At 45.1% G+C, this 21,096-nt stretch overlaps 1 protein-coding gene across 1 annotated transcript in view; it reads left to right on the forward strand.

Moving 5' to 3' along the window:
• Positions 1 to 17,711: 17,711 nt before the first annotated feature.
• Positions 17,712 to 21,096, forward strand: part of frmd4a (FERM domain containing 4A) — a 65,727-nt gene continuing 62,342 nt past the window's right edge. The window contains 2 exon segments of the mRNA XM_034587197.1: positions 17,712 to 18,161; positions 18,163 to 18,186. Of these exon segments, the coding sequence (XP_034443088.1) occupies positions 18,087 to 18,161; positions 18,163 to 18,186 (99 nt within the window). The 5' untranslated portion in view covers positions 17,712 to 18,086.

Below are 21,096 nucleotides of genomic sequence, written 5' to 3' on the forward strand. Positions count from 1 at the left end.
GCAGTCAGTAGCAGGAATCCTCGAATTTGATTGGTCGACCAAGACCTTGACTGGTGTCATCACTGCGCTGAGGGGAGGGAGAGAAAGGTGAGTTCTTGTAGAAGAAAGACAGGAAAGAGGGAAAATAAAAGCATGCAATGAGCTCCTGAGAGTGTAACTGGCAAGGTGGCAGGGATCCAGAAAGGATGATCTCTTTGTAACTGCTGATGGCTAAACATTTGGAGAGTCATTCAGAGCTGATCACTTGGACCTCCACATGGGATGAAGCTGCTCGCTGGCAGATAAAAAGAGGGAACTTGTGACTCGATGCACTTCAGAGGTCTACACCCTCCCCAGGCCAACAGAGGGAGTTATCAGCCTCAGAAACTGCAGTGCAGAGGGAAGTGGCCTCTTCAGAACAGGGGGGGGGGGGGGGGGGGGGGGGGAAACACAAAGTGAAAGACACCATTCAAATACTGCCATTATTGCATCAAACAGACAATCTCTTTAGAATATCACTTTGCAATACATCTGCGCTTGGATTGTGCACCTTAATAGTTACAACATAGTAAAAGATAAAGGCAATAATAGTCAAATCTGTCAGTTTGTATCAGTCATCAGTGCAAACAGCATGCACATGGTTTACATTTGCCGTTTTTGTGCTGTAGTGCTCGACTGTCGGAGACACAGGACTTCTCCTTACATAGACTTACAATATTGCACATGCAATACAAATCCAAAATGTGCACACCCCCGAACACATACAAACACACTGGTCAATTTGCACACTCCATAGCATCTCCTCAGCTCCAGACTGCCACCAGACAGTCTTATTGATGTTGTCTTGTCAGGCTCCCAGCAGCGAAGCCCTGGGCAAGCATGTACAGAGCCGCTAGAAGAACGGGTGGGTAGATGGGTGGATGGGGAAAAGTGAGAGGTAGAATGAGAGATGGTGTAGGTGAAGGTGCCAGGGAGGAGGAGGAATAAAATATGCTCAGAGTGGCAAATTGGACAAGGAGGGTGGAGGAGAATCTTAGAAGCTGTTCTTGATTTTCTGAGCAGTCGTCCATGACACCACTGGCATTTCACCAATATCCTCCTGCTTGAGTGATCTTATTAGGGGGGCTTCTCTTGGGGAAACGCAGGGATGGGGAACATGCATTTAATAAATATTTCTGTCTGGAAGAGGCACATATCAGGGGAGTGCTTCCAGTATGTGTCTGCACACGCTGAAGGTCATTTCAAAATTTGCTTCTCTATCATCAGGGGCTTACCCTCTTTCTTGCCTCATTAACAAAGTGTAGCACAGTGTTTTTATTTGACACCTATTGTCTTGACACCAGCTTCGTACACTCGACAGCGGTTGCCAGGTATCCTATTATCACCCTGCCCTCACGCTGCATTAAACCCAAGTATGAAATCAAGGTTGCCAGATTGATGCTCATCCATCCTCCGAGGAATACTTACATCATCCTGATAGTCTTGCTGACCCTCTGTGCTCTCGTTACTTCTTGTTAAAACAATTAAATGTGACATGTTTCAGATTTATAAGTCATCCCTGTGTGTGCGTGTGTGTGTGTGTTTGTTTGTGCATGCACATGTGTGTGTGTCTTATTCTGAACAGATGTGAGCATCTGCCATTGCAGTTAAGGCCATTAATATGTGTCTAGAGGTGTTTGTATGTGGATGTGTCTGTTTTTCAGGAGCAGATGTTGTTATCTGCTCTGTTTGTGCGAGCACTCCTGCAAGATTTTAAAAATGCATGTTTGTATGAGGCATGAATTGTCAATGTGAGGGTATTGTTTCCATTTATAAAGAGCTGGATCCTACTCGATTAGATTTTATATCACATTTTGGGATCTTGAAAATTGTTCTTTCTCATGTGCGAACAACTCTCTCATATGAAATACCATTAGACTTTGAAACTGTTTGTCAACGTTAAACACTGGCACTTGTTTTTCCCACATGCAGGATATAATTAAAGCTACATGTCGACTCTTGTATAGGGGAACAAAACCAAGGAAGTGTCTAATAGTAGATAGAGCTAAAGCAGATAACAAAGAAGAGGCCGACCCCTTTTATTCAGTGCACCATCAATCTCACATGGAATGTCATCATACTTGTCCTCAAGTGGGTGCAGTTGGGAGCAGGTTATTATTAATCCTCACTACAAAGAGTTTCCTAATGATACTGCTGTATAAGTACTAGCTTTGTAAATGGTTATGTAACTTTTTGTGGGACATAAGTTTGCTGATTCACAGAGGCATCAAACCCTAAACCGCCATGTTGCAACATAACTGTTAACCGTCTCTGTGTGAGCTTTTATCTGCTCTACCTGTTTGTCTGTGTTAAAGTCTGTTTTAATGTCTTATAAATGTGTTATACATCCCTTTAATTCTTCTTTAATGAGCTGTCTCTGTTAGTGTGTGGAGTCTTTTCCTAATAAGATGTTGTGTGAGACTTTGAACACTAGAGAGCGCTGTGCGATGGGACTCCCTTGCCTTTCCCAAAGCTTCCTTAAATCATGAGTCTCAGTACTTTAGTGTCCATGTCAGTCATTCATTGAGGAAGAGCGAGTCCGCCGGGCTTTGCTGTTGTATCTGTGTCTGCACTTCTTACTGTGAGTCCCTCAGTAAAGTGTATGAGAGCTGAAGGAGAAAAACTCCTGACATCGCTTCACATGATTGGCTGTTAGATGCAACCGGCCTCCTCCCTGCCGTGTTCTATCTGATGTATGGAGCCAATAAGTGGAGACCTTCAGCTCTAATGAGCAGTGGTCTGCGGCCCTGCTGCTGCTGCTGCTGCTGCTGCTGTTGTGTGTGTGTGTGTGTGTGCGTGTGTGTGCGTGTGCGTGTGCGCGTGCGCGTGTGTGTGTGTGTCTATGTGTCTGTATGTGTTTGATGGACGTTTGGCCCCAGTAAACACCAAGCTTTTATTGGGCAACTTCACACTTGCTCTTATCTGTCATCACACACACACACAGGCCAGTGGAGGGGACCAGGTGGGGAAGGAGGAGTGTGTGTGTGTGTGTGTGTGTGTGTGTGTGTGTGTGTGTGTGTGTGTGTGTGTGTGTGTGTGTGTGTGTGTGTGTGTGTGTGTGTGTGTGTGTGTGTGTGTTGTGAATGTGTGTGTTGTGAATGTGTGTGTGTGTGTGTGTGTTGTGACCAGGAAACAGTAACATGTATAATTAATGACCTTATCCCGCTCCTCCTGCTGCTCAAGAAGGAGACAGCGAGCGGGGGAAAGACAAAAAGATGGGAAATCATGAGAAATGAGGAAAGTGAAAATGACAAGGAGAGAGGGAAGGACATGGGGGGGGACAAAGAGAAAGGAAAGAAACATATGTTAAAGGCTGCACTTGATTATTAATCATGAGTTCATCAAGAGTTGGCCATCGCTACCCCTGCTGTCTACTGGAGGGGCAATTATGTGGGATTTGCCCCCATGTTCCCTCCCCACGAAATCCTCCTCCACCTTCATTTTTCACTCTATTTTGCCTCCCTTCCCTGGTGTGTCGCCTGCAGCTCCTCTGTTCCCATGGCAATAACAGGAGCCGAATGTAAATAAATGGTAAATACCAAGGGACCGGACCTTAGCTCGCTGGGAAATCTCTGACTGATCAAGCCCTGTCTGTCACTGCACATCGTTTTTGGAGTTGCAGCAAGGACAAAGGCAAGAGGAAGGTGGGAGGGGCACTGGTTCATAAACAGGGTATCCCAGTGGGGGCTGTGGCCCCAGGGGGGGGGGCAGTCCGGCTCTGCTCGGTCAGCCCACTCCCTCTCTGGATCCTTCTTTGATTCCATGAGTTATGCAGACATTTAGACGGAGAGAAACAGAGGCAGACTCTCATAGAGAAAAGAAAACAATAAACTCACCTAGTGCATTGTTGTGATTTTACATTTTTACTTACAAAGATGACAGCGATGGCCTGCAGTAATGTCAGGAGGTGGAGATGATCTCCTCAAATTACATCTTTCTCTCCCAGAACCCTGAGGGCTCTTCTCCTCCTCCTCCTCTCGTATGTTAACAAAGACAATCTGCCTGAGTCATTTGGCCGACGTTCGTCATTGGTTTGTGAGGCAGTGGAGGAGCTGCCGCACCTGCCATAGGTGTGGGGCCCCATCTGTACAGTAACAAGCAACTTAGTCTCCTGCCTGCAGCAAGAGGAGGAGCTGGCACCGTCTGGCTTGGGTTACTGCGCTCCTGGGAGAAAACATGCACGTGTGTTGTAGATCATAGAATGAGTAGGTTAACAAGAAAATTAAGGTTTTACTTAGTGTGTGTGAGTGTGTGTGTGTGTGTGTGTGTGTTTGACACGATGTGCACAGGTGCATCCTCTTTGTACTTTTCATTTGTTTGTGCGCATACTTTTCTATTTGTGGTTTGTGTGTCATAATGATTCATTGTCGATCAAGAAGTAGAATTGTCTTCTTATGAAGGGCCGAGAGGTTTATGAGGGTTCTGTGCACAGCTGCATCCTGCATGTAGACAAATGGGTCGGAGGCAAATGTCTGAGGGATGAAAACATTTGTGCTCTGGTGTGAGAAACACAGGAAGACTTACATTAGTTTATGGGTTTTCAGTTGTCAGTTACAGTTCCAGAACGGTAAATCAAATTTTCAGTCAGAATCCAACTGAAACGATAAGAAATCAGATTTTTCAAGGTTTTCTGTAAATTGAATATGTTTAAGTTTATGTTTGTTGGTTCGAAAACAGGCAATTTGAGTTCTCTTCTTTATCTCTGAGAAACTATTACAGGCAATTTTATTACTTTCTGATATTTCATGGAATGAATTATCAATTACTTCCACCCATCCATCGTGAATCATGGGGGAGCTGGAGCCAATCCCAGCTGACAAGGGGGCGAGAGACAGGTTGCCGGTGTATCACAGGACGAATATAGAGCGACAAGGAGGAAATGGGGAAAAACCAATGCAAACACGCAAACTCCACACAGAAAGACCCCGTCCAAACCGAACACCTTCTTACTTTGAGGCAACAATGCCAACCACCTCACCACTGTGCTGCATTAATGAGTAATTTAGGAAAAACTATCACTCAAAAGTGAGGACGGCAAGAAGGTTCACCCTGGGTCTTTCTGCATGAAGTTTGTATGTCCTCTTCGTTGGTTTTCTCTGGATACTCCAGCTTCCCTCCACAGTCCAAAGACATGGAGATAGATTAATTGGAGACAATAATTAGACTGCAGGTCTGACTACAAACAAGCATTAATATGTAAATCATCAGAATATAGGGCAGTGATCCATTTCATATTCTCTGCCGACTATTAAAAAGTAGTCGCACACACGCACACACGCATAGACACACACATCACAATATGTTAACCCATGTTCCCCTCTTTTTCCCAGTATCCCAGTGTTTCCCCCGGGAGTACGATCATGTATAACCCATTTCCCCCCATGATCTGGTCTGTAAATATAAAATATTTAGCCGTATCATCAAAGATTTAACGCTCACGCGGCTACAAATCAGTTTCCTAATCGTATGTGGTCTTTGGGGTCGCGAGTCTCACGTGCATTTCTTGATGCTAAGTCAATTTGAATGTGCCATTTGCACGCTAGAGTAAATCATAAACACTGAGCAGACATGCGTGCCTGCTCACTGGAGTGTTAATTGTAAAATCAGTGTTAAGGAAACAATGTTTTCTCATCCACTTAACGGTGTTGCTGGGTACGTGTGCGTCTTCCTGTGTCTATTTCTGTGCATGGCATCGGCTGGGAAGCCTTCTCGGTGCTGGGTAAAGTGGGCTAAGTTTACTGGGGCAGAAAATGCTGAAGCGTGACTCAATCCAGTGCCTTTATACAACCAGCCACGAAAATATGCCTCTGTCGCATTCTGTCTGCCCAGTGCCCCTCAGACACACTCACCCTGTGGTGAGAGGCTCGTATGTAGGACAGGGAGGACAGACGTAAAGGCTCCGAGCAAGTTAGCAAAGGTGGAAGGTGCGTGTGTTTGTTTTATGAAAGTCCTGCATATCGGATATGTTGTAAATCTTTTAGTCGAGTACATCCAAGAACATTTCTACTCTGGACTGAGTATGAATGGGTCTAACTACAAAGTCCAAGGTGACTTTCACTGCAGCATGAATGACATAAGATAGTAGAGTGCACCTGACTCTATCCTCACAGGGGCTTTTGTAGAGGTTTCTATGCAGACACATACACACATACACACACACACAAACGCTGAGAGGGAGAGAGACACAAATAACAGAGAGCCATTCACTGTAATGTGCAGTGACAGATTTGGGGTGCAGAGTGACACAGCAAAATTCAGATTTTGTACGAGTGCTGCAGAGAATGACTTAGCAGAATCCCTTTTATCTGCACCGCGCTGTCCTTCATCACTCGAGGCTGAGGGAACGAGACGCACGAGAGGAAATGAAGAAAGCTGTAAAAGACAGAACAACTGTCAGGAAGAAGATAAATATAATGAAAGGCAGCAACAGGACGTGTTGGTAATAATAACGCTTTCAGACAGAAAAGGGCAAACAAAAGGGATAATAACTTACAGTGAGTAGAGCGAGTCAATGAAGCCATTTGCGGTTGTTTGGCAGACATGGGATCGGATAACGTGCGATGTGTTGCCTTCTTAGCAAACATGCAGACTTTAACACCTGCCTGCCCAGTGTATAAGACTGGCAGTAAACCCTTTAGCTGCAAACAGGTGCCTAAGAGGCTTTATCAACATGTCTGGAATAGATACTATTTGTGTGTGTGTGTGTACCAATTGGAAGCCTGCCCGTATCTTGATTAGCACACTTCCCTACTTTCCAAGCCAGGTGGACATCACGATCAATCAGTCTCACCCAGACACACGTCCTCTGTACTCCTGCTCAAAGTGAGATTTAAAGAGCAAAACCGTCCGCGGAGTTTTCTCTCCTCCACCATGAATCGGATTCAGAGAGGCTCATTAGGGCCAGTTTTGCGATGCAAAGTCTGAGCTGCTGCCACCACTCCGGTGTTCTCGTCGCTTACGTGGTTACAGAGAGAGTCGACCTCCAGGCGGAAAGCGTCGGTGAAGAGAGATGGAAGAACGCTTCCGACTGTGACTGCTTCAAACTGATTCATCTCAAGGTAGCAAAGTGCATTTTTAGCTAAAGCTGGTTGGAGTTGCAAGCCTGCGGTGAGGTTATATTTTCTCCCCTGTTTGTTGGTTTGTTTGTCGACAGGATTATGCAAACATTACCAAACAGTATTCCACAAAACTTGGGACTTGGGCCAAGATAGAAGCCATTACATTTAGCATGAATCTGGACAAAGGGGTGGATGCTAAGTTTGTTTATTTTTTCACTTCTTTAACATTTTTGACCAATTTTCCAGGGAATAATGCATGAATCATGATGAAAATGCATAGTTAGGGGACTATGTACAGTACGTGTGCAATTTGGTGCAGCTTGATTAAATTTAAGAGGTCTGTTGGGCCTCTCTATTGAGTGCAATTCTAGTTCATATGTAAAGTATTTGGTTAATTATACCATTTTATTATGTTTTTATGTGTATGTATAAATATATATTGTTTATTTACTATGTTTGAATGAGGACTCAGAGGAGTTTCTTGTATTTTCCACCTTTTATATTAAAATAAATCAAGCGCAGAAACAGGAGCTCGACAGTTCAAACTCCCTCTTTTCTCAGTAATACGCTCGCATATGTGCATTTGTAAGAGCATGTGAGCATGTGATGGAGCATAATGTGTTTCTTGCTTCTGTGAGGTGAGGTGAGTTTTAGCTCTTTCTGAGACGGCTGGTGTGGTGATTCATTCCTCTACCTTTACTAACACACACACACACACACACACACACACACACACATTGGATTACGCACAGGAATCTGGGTTTTAACCCTAGCCGTGCCGAGAGGAACTCACACGGGGACACGCTGTCCTGTGTCGCCTCTCTGTTGGGGGTTAAGCTCTTCATTAATGGGGGAATGCTGTTCTAGATGGGCTACCTGCCGCTCTCTCCGCTCTTCACTGCATCCAGGCTCCACGTGCCACCTGCCCGACAAGTCTTAGTGGCCATATACTGTCCATCTTCACCACGCTGGGTATTTATAATGCATGAGTGGCATGCAGATTGGAATTAGAGGGAGTTATTAATGGTGGAGTGTTACATATTCACAGCATTAGAAGCGACTTCAGGAAGACAGGGAAGTCTCCTGAGGGCAACAAAGGCCTGATGGACCCGAGCACTCTGTCGTTAACATCCAGTGGTGTGTATTATGGTGTGTGTGTGTGTGTGTGTGTGTGTGTGTGTGCGTGTGTGCACAGAATCACAGCCGTGCAATAGACTTGGTCGCACCCCGCTGCTCCTGACCACGGAGTTGATGCGAGGGCTGATGAGTGGCTGTTCTTGTCGACCTCACACAGAAGAAAAGGTCAAAGGACAAAGGTCATTGGCACTCTGGGTCTATGTGGCTTTGGAAGAGAGCCGGATGAGGACAGGGAGGAGAGATAAGATTGAACTGGACGTCTATGAGGCTGAGAAAGAGAATTAAAGCAAGAAGGGAAAGAGAGAAATGGTGGAAAATGTTACATGAGACATTAAACCCAAAGAAGTGAAGGGGTTTGATTTGAAGAGAAAGGAGGAGATATAACCATCAGATTAGGACGTCAGTGTTATAGAGTTGCATCAAAATCCATTGGTTCAAGGAGAACATTGAATTCTTATGTCAAAAACTTCATTTAGTTGGCTCATACCCATATATAACTGGGTTTTGTTAGGATTTATCAAGAAACCTCTTCAACTTCTGTTGAAAACCCCTGATGAACTATGGTTTCTTCATGTGCGCATGTAACTATGGTTCTTATGGCGGAAGACAGCATGAGGAGTAAAAGAAGGGAGAGATAGAGATGGATGTATTAACATTGATGTAACAACAAATCCTTATGTGCCTCATAAAGAAGGCTGCGTACATCGTATAGTTTGGTCAGATGAGAATAAACCCTTTTGCACCAAGTAAATCATCCTTTAATTGCAAATAATTAAATCCAACCTGAGTCAAAGCATAAACACGTACTTCTCATCCACAGCTCAACAGTAGAACATTTGAGAAAATTCAGGCACAATTCCAATTTAAATTGGTAATTTGGTGATTTAATATTGTATCTGCATAACACTTAGAGAAACATTAGAGACATGTAGAAATGGTCAAAATTGAAGCAACTGATGTGAAGATAATCTAACTTCTTCTTCTGTAATCTGTCAACTGATGCGAAGATAATCTAACTTCTTCTTCTGTAATCTGTCATCAGTAACAAACTTGTAAATGCAGATTTTGTGTGTAAGTTTTAGACATAGCATCCTCATGCCAACTCTACATGGCTGATCTTCATGTGTGAAATTGGTGGAATGCCTCTTTAAGGAAGAATGTGGTTCTATCACTACAGAGCCTGTTCTTTCTCTACATCTTATGTGACTGTAGACGTGGAATAAAACGACCCTGGATCTGTGGGGTGGCTTTGAACGAATCAACTTACTGTAGAGAAAACTTGTTCTCAGATCTTCTGCCATTTTTACAGTCTCCCTCTTTACAGCTTGTTACTACACAGTATAGTCATATCCTGTTTGGTGAAACAACCCAATTAAACTTCCTCTGCTGTGTCTGAGTCAGTCTCCCTCATCCTTTATTCCTCTGTGTCTGGTGAACTCAGAGACTAGCGGGGGTCGTTCCACCAGCGCTTGCCAGAAAAACAAAAACAAGCCCTCTCCATGGCATCCCATCAACATCCTTCTTCCCCCTGCTTCCCTTCTTTTCTTCCACTTTCCTTCCTCCCTCACTGAATCACTGCCCCCATCTACCTCCCTCCCAGCCCTCTCCTTCCCAATCAGCCCTTTACCCCACGCGCCCTGTCCTCTATCACCACCGCCCACCCCTCCCTGTCACTGTTACATAAGCTCCAAGTCATCCATCCAGGCCATATCGCTGTTTATTTCCCCGTGTGTGTCTATGGGAGCCTCGGCAACCCAGGGCCGACCCTTAATGAGGCCGCGACAAAGACCCATTGATGAGAGGCCCAGTGTGAGAGACGATGACCCCAGCCAAGAGCACCCAGAATTGGGCATCAGCTGCCCCGGGCTCTCCCTCCACACAAAGACGTCCACTGTGGACAGGGACCTGAAAGGGCACAGACGATAGAGAGGGAGAAAAGAGAGAGGAAATATCCCGTTCAAACAACTTGGAGAATGTGAGATAGAAACATGTAAAAAAAAAAAAAAAAATCAAACAGGAGACATGACCGCATCACGTATTATTCACTCCCAACAAGCCTTATGCTTCCTCCTCCTCCTCTGTGCATCCTAGCAGAGACAGTGAGACTCACTCACAGGCAGTTGTCAGTGCCACGGATCATAACTCAGATCTGATCAAGGGACAGTATAGGCACAGGACACCATGAGGACAGAGTGAAGCCCTTTAGGGGACCCCGCACTCCTTTTTTGGAACCATTTGGAGCACTGATCGGACTCCAGAAGGTTTTCGGAGCCAAGTTTAGTGGAGATATTGTTTATTTATCAGACTTGGACTTTGGGAAGCTGCACTGGATGGTGAATGAAAGGAGGCTGTGGACAAATTAGGCGGGACTGAAAGGAAAAGAAGCTGTCGAGGCATGGTTCGTTGGAGAACTGAAATATTTAAAGTCTGAAATGGCTGAACTACTCAAGTCGTCTGTCAATATCCCATAATAACACAAAATCATAGAGAGGCGGGGAAACAGGACTCTGGGTCCTGATTGAGAATTTTGTCGAAAAAAAACCCAAATCTAGATTCTTATTCGTCTGCGTTATTTTGGGATCAGATGAACGATGACTCTCTCGGCTCGACTCGAGGACATAGAGGTCACCCTGGAACACATGCTCATGGATGTTTTTGTAAGTTTGCCCACTCCCTTCTTTTGTTCAGTTTCACTTTTAACCCACTTATCTGACATTTAACTGAAGCTGTTCAATCGCCGCTCTTCTCCCAGTTGTGACCTCTCCAGTGCATAATTGCAGTTGGAGACCAGAGGCAGACATATGTTCGAGCCTCTGTCCAGATGCTCTCATTAATTGGCAGAGGGGGGGAAAAAAGTGCTGATTAAACATCAAACTCAGAGAGAGAGAGAGAGAGAGAGAGAGAGAGAGAGAGAGAGAGAGAGAGAGAGAGAGAGAGCAAATAAACCACGAATCTAACCTGGATTCCTCAACGCAGGGTTAGCCCACTGAGTACAGACTTTAGGAGCTGTCATCCAACTAACTCCGAAGTATTAAATCTATATGCATGGGCTTACACTCTGCAGCATTCACATTTATTTGCACCTATCGGCATGAATCTCTTGACAGGGAGTGAATGAAATCTCCCAAGTAAAGGAAGTGAGGATTGACGATGGGGAAATGAGGGATGAAAGAGGAATGAGACAAGAAGGAAAGTGTGATGGCTGTGATAGAGGTGGATTACTCAGGCCGCTGCGGTTTACAAAGCATTCTGGGATGAAAAGTCACTCACACACACACACACCCACACACACACCCACACACACACACCAACAAGCAAGCACTCACACACATTTAGCTACAAAAACACATGAAGGCAAACACAATTCATCTCTCTGCAGACATGCGCGCGTTGTAAATGCAACAACAGGATCCCTGGTTGCCTCGATTTGCCGGCTGCTGTAATGAGTTTGGTTGTTAAGCTGCTGTTTCGCTTTAACATTGTTTACAGGCTCAGGCATCTGTTGGGTAGAGCAGTAATCTGTCCTTTTCCCTGAGACGTTCTGTGCTTCCAGTATCAGCACTCGTTCCGCCGCTGCAGGCCGACAGCATCACTGATATGTGCAGAGATTTACAGCCCGAATACGTCAACCTATATCGAAGATTTTCATTTTCTATACATCCGATCGACGATTTACCACCAAAGCAGAAAGGATTAGCGTTTATGGCCAGATCAGGATTTGGGTTATTTATGCACTTCGTGGGCGGTTGAAAAATGGACGTCACTAAAATGCTTCCTTCCTTTATGCTTCCTCTTAGCATCCTAATGAGGCTGCTTATTTATTTATTTCTCTAATTGCTGGAAGAGGCTGGGAAACAGAGGGTTATCTGGCCACTTTGCATACTTAAATGAGAAATATTCAAATTGGCCCGCACCCTCTCCAGTCTGGTTGCTCACTGTGCATGCATATGTGGTGCATGTGTACTTCTACACTCACCCACACACAAACACAGCTGTTTGGACATGCAGACGTGAGCTAAGAAGAGTCTAGTTCAGTGAAATATGTGACATGGACCAGGAGTCATAAACTCCTGAAAACATTGTGTCAGAGGGCGTTAAAGCACGAGACTAATACAATATACAATATACTGACCTTCTGTGTAGAGTGTGCGTTCTGTGCGTTTGTGTAAATTAACTCAGCTAAGCACAGAGCCGGAGGTCATTATAATACAATCATGACTGCACTTCTTCATCCTCGAGTAGAAATGGACCTCTGGAGCCCTTCCCGTGCTTCTCATTGGCTGGGAGCATGCGGCTTGAGTGTACAGCTATATTCAAGGACGCGGCGCTATTTTCATTAGCAAGGCAGCGCATATAAATGATTCAGAAAAGCTGAGAGGATCCGAGGCTGTGAACTTTCTTTGCAACCTCTCTTATTGCTAAGAAAAGGAGGTCACTGTTTTGTTGCCGTTGTTTGCTCGCAGGAAGCTAAACCAATCGTTGTTGCTCTTTCAGGTCGACTACTTTATTTATCTTCTGCATTAAAGATAGTATCAGCTTACTGACCGCTTAAAATTCAAAAAGAGTAAGAAATCCCAAAAGTCATCGAATGGTTTCAAGAAACAATGCACTGGTTTTTAAAAGAGAAAATCTTTTCATTTTCAAGGCAAAATACCAAATCACTGATAGTCATTCATTTCACTGAATATCTTGATATCCTTGACATTTTTCCTCTTCTGATTTGATTTTTCTAGCTTCTGAAAAATGCATTTTATCAGCTCCTGGCAAAGCTGCTGTATATTGTGTTGCTGGTCCACTGAACTATGAGGACAGAGAGAGAGAGAGAGAGAGAGAGAGAGAGAGATGGCAGCCCCTCTTTTCAGAGGATGCCTCAGAGTCTTGCACAAAGGCTGACAGTCACATCAGGAAATGAAGCGGCGTGATTAAAAATGCATTCAGTCCTTGTGTAGTTTAATTGAATCTCCTCCTCGTGCACCCCACAAATTGCCTCCCCCACTCACTCACCCCCAACGCAATCCTCTCTCCCCCCAACATCCTCATGTCTTCCACCATCCTGGCCTGGAGGCAGAGCTAAACATCCCTTCTCTCTCACTCCTGTTCCTCCCACATCCCTCCTTTTTTTCCCCTTCTCCTCCATCCCCCCCTCGTCTCCTCTGAGACGGGACCTCGGCCGGATGTGATTGTTTCCATAACAGCTGCACTGCACTGCTCCGCTTTGCTCTTTTCTCCTCAGCGCCGTCTCCTCTCTCCTCTCTTTCCAGCAGCCATGAAGCACCATGGTTCATATCTTTGGGAGCGCGGGTCTGTCACAAAGGGTCTGCGGGCTCTGCCAGCATTCATTCTGCCAGGAGCACAAAAACAGTGACGCACGATACCACGAGCTTGTGCTTTCTCCATAGTGAGGACTGTATCACGACATTGTACAGTGTGTGTGTGTGTGTGTGTTTGTCTACTGTTCTCTTTTAATTGTGCTACTGTAGACGTGCTGGTTCAGATAGAGGCTATTGACTGGGTTTGTTATGTGTGACCGTTCTTTTATGAAATGGGTATGTCTTCTACCCAGTGACCTCCTCCATCTCCTCTCCTCTTTATCTCTCTCCTTTTCTACCCCTCTCTGTCTTTTGCTCTGCCTCTCTCTCCATCTATCAGTACTGATCCTGTTAACGTTAATTTGATCATGGTATTGATCCGAAAGAAGCGGTGAAGCAGTGTCAAGTTGTATCAGGGCCAAGGGCTTGGATATGGAGAGATTTCAAAGCAATGTCTCTGCAACCTGACCCTTTTAAAATAGAATCAAGATGGTGAACAAATCCAGTGGATAGACACCAGCAATGTGTTAGTCCACCTCTCAGTACTCCACAACTTTACTGTCGTAGTAGGTATCACTCCCCAAATTATGATTTTTTTCTTTGAGATCCATGTATTATTTCCTGGGATAATGGTGGAACTGTGAAAAAATGCCCTATCTCACTATATTAATGAAATAATACACACACACACATTTTTTTATTAGGTCTCATGTCAACAAACACAACAATCAAAACATAGTTTGGCAGAGGTAATAAAAAAAACTGACAAATGTAGAACAGACTAAAACATAATACAAACATTAATTCCCAAACAATTTGAATAACCTAGTCAGATTTAGCACTGAAATGTGTTTCTCAGTTTCCTGCCTCATTCTTTCTGTGTGATAATCATCCAAATAAGTGGGGGGGGGAAACAATTCACCATATCCAATTTTCATGTCTATAAACTGATATTATCATTCCGCCTTTAGTTTCCATCATGAGCAGGATCATGATTCTGCTGGTCCAGCACACTCTGAGCTTTTCCAGTAGACTTGGGTGAATAATTTAAAAGCCTTGAATGCTTTTCATTGGGCCAAATTGCATATCTCGCAGCCCATTCAAGTCTGCCTCCACTCTCATAATAGACGCCTGATCGTCCCATTGGAATGATATATTCTAATTCCATTATGGCATTCGATGGCTGTATAATAGCTGCTCATGAGTCTGGATATGAACTGAGACAAAGACAGTTATCTTTTAGGGCAACGTCTACTCAACTTATCAAGGTTATAAACACAACACATTCAGAGTGATGTTCAGTCTAGCCACATTCCAATGGCTGAAATGTTTAATCATACTGAAACACACACGTGCACACACACACACACACACACACACACACGGTCACCTCACAGCAGGTTGAGCAGATGTTGTGCCGAACAACAGGGTTTGACCAGGACAACCTGTCCCAGACTTCCACCAAATCGCCCCAAAATACAAATATGGCCTAGTTTTCACAGTGAGTCACACAAATGTCCGCATTTCCTCAAAATCCCATGGGCGATCTGTTACCTTTCTGAGCATGTAGAAGTTTTTTTTTTTCTTCTCCAGGCCTTCTTACGTAGGCACTGCTGAGGGGAGGATAATTGAGGTGGATGCTCCCCTGTGGAGAAGCCATTATGATTGGTTCTGGCCTGATGAAGGAGGCCTCTGCTGTCTGCGCCTCTCGCTCTCAGGAGGTAGAGGAAGACGTCACCAGCATATACACTCAGAGGCACAGAGGCGTACACTGAGAAATTAATTTAATGAAGCTATCATGGTTGTATTGTTTATTCCTATATGACTCTTTGTGTGTGTTTCCTGTGCTGTAACGCAACCCCTCTGTAATTTGCAAAACCCTAAATCGTAAACATTCAAGCCCCCTCCCTCGCTGGCTGCGCAGGATTGGTCCAGCTAGAGGGTATTTCCATAAACACACTCACCCACACACACAAACACACACACACACACACACACACACACACACACAAAGATACTTAAATACATACAAACACAGCGAGGAGCAGGACCATAGGGATGAGTCAGACGGCCGTGGGCAGAGACTGGCTGGGTTATCAGGGTAAATTAATGTGTAACAATGCCGGGATTCTATTCCTGTGAATCACTGCATCTTATTATTACAACTACAAACAGAGGCAGCCACACACTCACACACACACAGACACACAGACACATTGCAGAAGTAAAACCTGGGTAATCAACTCGCTTTGTGCGTCCTCATTAGCATCTCTTCTAAGCATTTAGTGATCATCTCTCTTTCTTTCTTTCTCTCTCTACTTATCTGCTGTTTTTAAATGTTTTAATAGCTACTAGTTCAATTTGAGGAAGCTTGTTCTGAATCTTGCAGCTTTTTTGCCCGATTTGTTTTACATTTTTTCTCGTGTTGTGAGTTCAGTTTTGTATTTCACATATTTTCATTACCAAGTGTAAATCCCACTTGCCTTCACTTCTGCATGCACGTTGACTGAAATGGGTCATTGTGCATCCAGCCCGAGGCATCAAGAATAGTAACATGTTGTTTTTTCTTTTATTTATTTCTTATTTTATCCCTGCCTGTCAAGAAGAGGGCTTATCACCTCGCAGGATTTGAAGAAGTGGAATTTAAAAAATCTTGAAAAGGAGAATACACGAGCTGCGGAGGAGAACAGACGAATGCAAACCGCACTTAAACTGTTCAATTAGGAGAGTGTGCTGCCATGTCCCTGTCAAGGTCTCGTACGAAATCCTTATTAGAACAGCGAGGTTTTGTCTCCTGAATCAGCGGCGGCAGTTAATCTCTGCCATCGTGACGTGAATTAACATGAAACACACAGTCATAATGCAAATAGAGAGAAATGAGTGGAGTCTTCTGGTTTCATTTTTCAGTTCCTTCAGTATGCCATCTATACGAGCAGGATGTCTGCAGACCACGCTTATATAAAGCCCTCTGATATTTCTCATGTAGGCCATACACTGATGTGGGCCAGGGTGTTGAATAAATAATGCTTACTGGGGATTACCTCTGCAGATGATTTTCTCCTGTATATGCTTGTCGCTCGTTTTTAGCACAGTGTGTGCTTGTGTGTGTGTGTTTGTGTGTGTGTGTGTGTGTGTATTTGTGACAAATACAGTAACATGTCACTAAAGCCGTCAGGGGTCTTTGCTTTAAGAAAGGGTATGGGGGAATGGAAAGGGCGCTTGTTTGGTTGCTCATTTTGACTGGTGGCTTTAATCTCATTTTACACCCGTATGACCCGGCATCAAATCACCTCATAACTATGATACACGAGCTAAATCTTCCTGGTTATAATCCAGAGCTACTGGCTTTACAACAGCCACCAGGACGTTCACTGTTATAACAGTATACGTGAACCGGCTGCACATGTGTGCGTGCATATGTGCATATATACTGGACATCTGCCTGCATGTCTGCATGTGTGTTGATCCACTTTAGTTAATCAGCTGGCAGTTCAGTATTGATGTGCAGAGGCAAACAGAGCTCAGCGGTGAGTGATGACGAGAATATGACAGTAAGTCACTATGGTGCAGCTGTAACTCATGGGTCCAATAGCTTTAATGGACATGTAAAGACCACCATGGTGGATACAGAGGACTGACTCAGCTCTGTGGCTGCAGCTGCAGCTCTCGTGATGAAGGAGCCCGAACCCCCACTATACTGTAAAAAATGTCTTCACTTTTCTGCATGTAGACGCTGAAGTGATAGGATGATCAATATCTGCATGCATGAGCAGTGTGGGTGTTACAAGGATGCATGTGTGTGTGTGTGTGTAAACTCTCTTTGTGTCCTATTCCAGACAAGTGCAGGGAGAGAAAGCTGGATGTGGGATTTCAAAGATAATCTCCCTACCAGATGGCAAAACATCCCATATTCCTTTTGAGGTTCCCCACGTGATCCCCTGTAAGAGGGAGTGTGCTTGTGTGCGTGCGTGCGTGTGTGTGTGTGTGTGTGTGAGTGAGTGTGAGTGTATGGGTGGGGGGGAATACATGTGCTCAGACACAATTATTATTTGATCACGTGACACCAGTGCGTATGCTAATAACAGCCGTAACGTCACATTAATCCAGTGACCTGGTTAAGCCCCCAACTGAAGGAAGTGAGTGTGAGCGGTGCGGAGGGGGAGCTGCCAGAGAGCTGGAGTAGAGGGAGGAAAGACAAAGCGCGCTACCGCTCTCTCTCTCTCTCTCTCTCACACACACTCATTCACCTCCTGGGCGGCAGAGAGGAGAGTCTCTGAGCGGAGCAGCATGGGCAGTGTTCTAACTCAGAGGGAAATAGAAGCAGAAAGAGGAACATAGGAGCAGTTGTGTTGCTTCTGCACACACACACCCTCACACTCACACTCACACACACACACTCACATACACGCTCACACCACACAGGCTTCTTTCCACATTTACGCACCCACGCACAAGCTTGCGTGAACCCCCGGCTGCCAGGCTGGACGGGACGGCGAGGACACCCACCTCACACACCCGCACACATGCTCACACACCCACGGAGACACGCACTCTGGAGCGCACTATGGGGGTCCAAGGCGCAATGACACCCGGGAGGACCCGCCGGCTGATGCTCAAGCTGCCGGTGGGGACTCTGCGGAGGCGGGAGGAACAGTGGAGAGAGGGTAAGACTTTCCCTTCTTCTCTGAAATTCCTCTTCCTCACCTCTTCTCCCCCCCCCCCCCCCCCCCCCCCCCCCCCCCCCCCCCCCCCCCCCCCCCCCCCCCCCCCCCCCCCCCCCCCCCCCCCCCCCCCCCCCCCCCCCCCCTTCTCTCTCTCTCTCTGCTTCTCCTCTGGAAGTCTTGCCGTGATGTTCTGTGTGTGAGTGGGATTTAGAATGGGAAGGTTCTCAGCTAATCCAGGGGATGGTATTAGGTTGGAGTTGGTGAAAGGCAAGTCAAAGGCAAAGCTTTTAATCTCTACAGTGGACAATGACAGTCAAAGTCTGCCAGTCCTTCCAGTCTCTGTCACTGCTAATGTATTCCCCTGCTGTCCCGCAGCTCTCAAGGTTACAGGGGAAGTCTCGCTGCATGTGGGAGAGCTGTCTTTGAGTGCAGCTTGTTTGCCTGTCACTGTCAATGCACCTCAACCGACTTGAGACATGAGTTGACTTCCTGTTATCAGGTAAAGCTGCTCATAGTCCTCTCCTGCAGCTTCCTTCTCAGGGTTGGATCCATGTCCTATGCCTGGAGCTTTGTGGAAACCAGCTTGTGTGGCCGGGCATCAGGAGCCTCAGTGTTTGCGGGTTTTCCTGTAAATGTGGGTGGGTGTGGGCCGAGGACAGTAGATAATAGTTTCCATGCAAAGATTAGATGTGGAATGTGAGTTGCAGAATTAACCTTTATGTCTCTGCAAAGACGAGACAGGCTCTAACCTGCCAGGTGATTCATCTCTTGCGCTGCTCACAAAAGTTGTTTACACCAGGAGAAAACTGCATGTGTGTGCAAAGCGAACGCACACAAGAAATGTGAGTGTGTGTGTTTGTGTGTGTTTGATTCCCCCATGCTCTTTCATGTTGTAAAAACACTGGGGTTAAGTGGATCAAACTTCAGTGCAGTGTGTGTTCAGGTGATGAGTGACTCAGACTTACAGACCAATCTGCTTTTCCCTCAAAAAACCCCGATGCTCATAGAATCATACTAAAACTAATTTCATCTGGCTTTTCATTTCCTCTTGATGTGATGTGATGTGACTTCAGTTCTTCTAAACGCCACAAGCCCATCGGTGGCTTTGTAGTTCTTCTCTCTTTGATTGAACGTGCGCACAGAGGATACACGCAAAGCACACACATGCTTGGCTCATGCTGTCGTAAATTACGCAGCGTGGCCACTGTACATTAGATGAAACAGCTTTCACTTTAATAAGCTCAGACGTGCATATTCCCATCCTGCAGCTTCTACACGAAAAATAACTGCAATGAGCTTCACGTCTCTGTGCACGTAAATACATTAACATTATTCCTTTGCAGAGGAAGAAGAAGAACAAGTCATCTCACTTAAGAGAATTGAGGGGAAGTCAAATCTTTGAGACTGTCGAGTTAGAATTTGTCCTGATCATTTCAGGACTCGCTTTTCAAAAACTTCAGGATGTCATTTTTTTCAGTGGATAATAAATTGATTAACTGAGATCTAATATAATCTGGCTTGATGTAGTAATAGTGCTTGATTGGAGGAAACTATTCACTATCCTGAGGAGAGAAGTAATTGCTACCGGTTGATTGGCTGGCGCCCACACACGCGTGCACTCACACACTCACACACACTCACACACACTCACACACACACTCACACACATTCAAATCTCTAGGTTTTCTCACGCAGGAAAGGAGGGAGGCCTCTCTCCCTGCTCTCTCTCTCCTGATTGCGTTCTGCCTCCCATCTTTCTTGCAGCCAGCTGTGTGCAGACAGACTGAAGGGGGATTACTTGTTGTGATTTACATACACTCACTCATTCATATTACTGTTGTGTTGTGCTGGGGGGAAAAAAACGACTGAATGGTTGCATGTGCATCAGCTTGCCTGTGTATAGGCAGTGACTGCATCAGGTTTTCTAAACGGTTATCTATCGGACCACGCGGGCCGAGAACAGTGCTCGATAAATCGTCACAGATGTCTTAGAAACTGAATTTAAATCATCAGACTGTCGGACCGACTCCTCTGCTCGGTGTTGGCAGGTGAACAAAGCTGAGTGATCTACCGGTTTGTTCCCCTGAGGCTTTTATAAAAGGTATACTGTCTGTCGTGTTATGACTTTACCCTCCAATGTCCTTTGCAAAGCTCTGAAATACTTTCACTTCTACACACAGCTGCAGCTTTGTCCTGCTCTGACATGTTGTGTTAGATAACGCATTGTGTTATCATCAGTCTCCGCCTTATATAACTGCGTGAGCTGCATACAGACACAAACATACAGGGGAACATATTGACAAAATCTGTATTTATATGCAGCTGACTGAGCGGAGGGGAACTCTGTAGTGGAGATGTTTACTGCTGATACTGTTAAAAGAATTTTTCACTTTTGGAAAAGCCTAGTTTTTTTATGGCCTTCTGCATTTCCTAGAGAACACGCAGAGGTCGGCGCACATCCCCACTGACTTTCCTCAAAAAACCATTAGCAATAAGCAATTTGTTTGAAACATATCTTAACCATGGATCCTCCAGATTGCTTTTTCACCACCTCATCTGGTCCCTGTCATATAACTAATGCAGATGAATTGTCTCATGTCTGTGTCAGAAGTTTTCTGATGGATGTGGGGTTCCTATCACAGTTAATTGAGTAATATCTACAGGGAGAACACAGCAATCCTTGTTTCACGGTCGACAGCGATTACGCGCCTGAATAAAACATGCACTGTTAACCACAAAACAATAAAAGACGAGACAAACTTGTTTTCTGGACGTTGTTTCGACATGAATCATTGTCTTTTCTCAACCTCAACTTCTCCCTCTACTCCTTGTTATTGTGGTTCAGAAATCCCATCTAAATATCCAGACTTGTCTCGCTTCCTTCCCCCCTTGTTCCCCCTTTTCTCTCCA

Source organism: Hippoglossus hippoglossus, chromosome 6 (assembly GCF_009819705.1).
Source record: "Hippoglossus hippoglossus isolate fHipHip1 chromosome 6, fHipHip1.pri, whole genome shotgun sequence".
Classification (NCBI taxonomy): domain Eukaryota; kingdom Metazoa; phylum Chordata; class Actinopteri; order Pleuronectiformes; family Pleuronectidae; genus Hippoglossus; species Hippoglossus hippoglossus.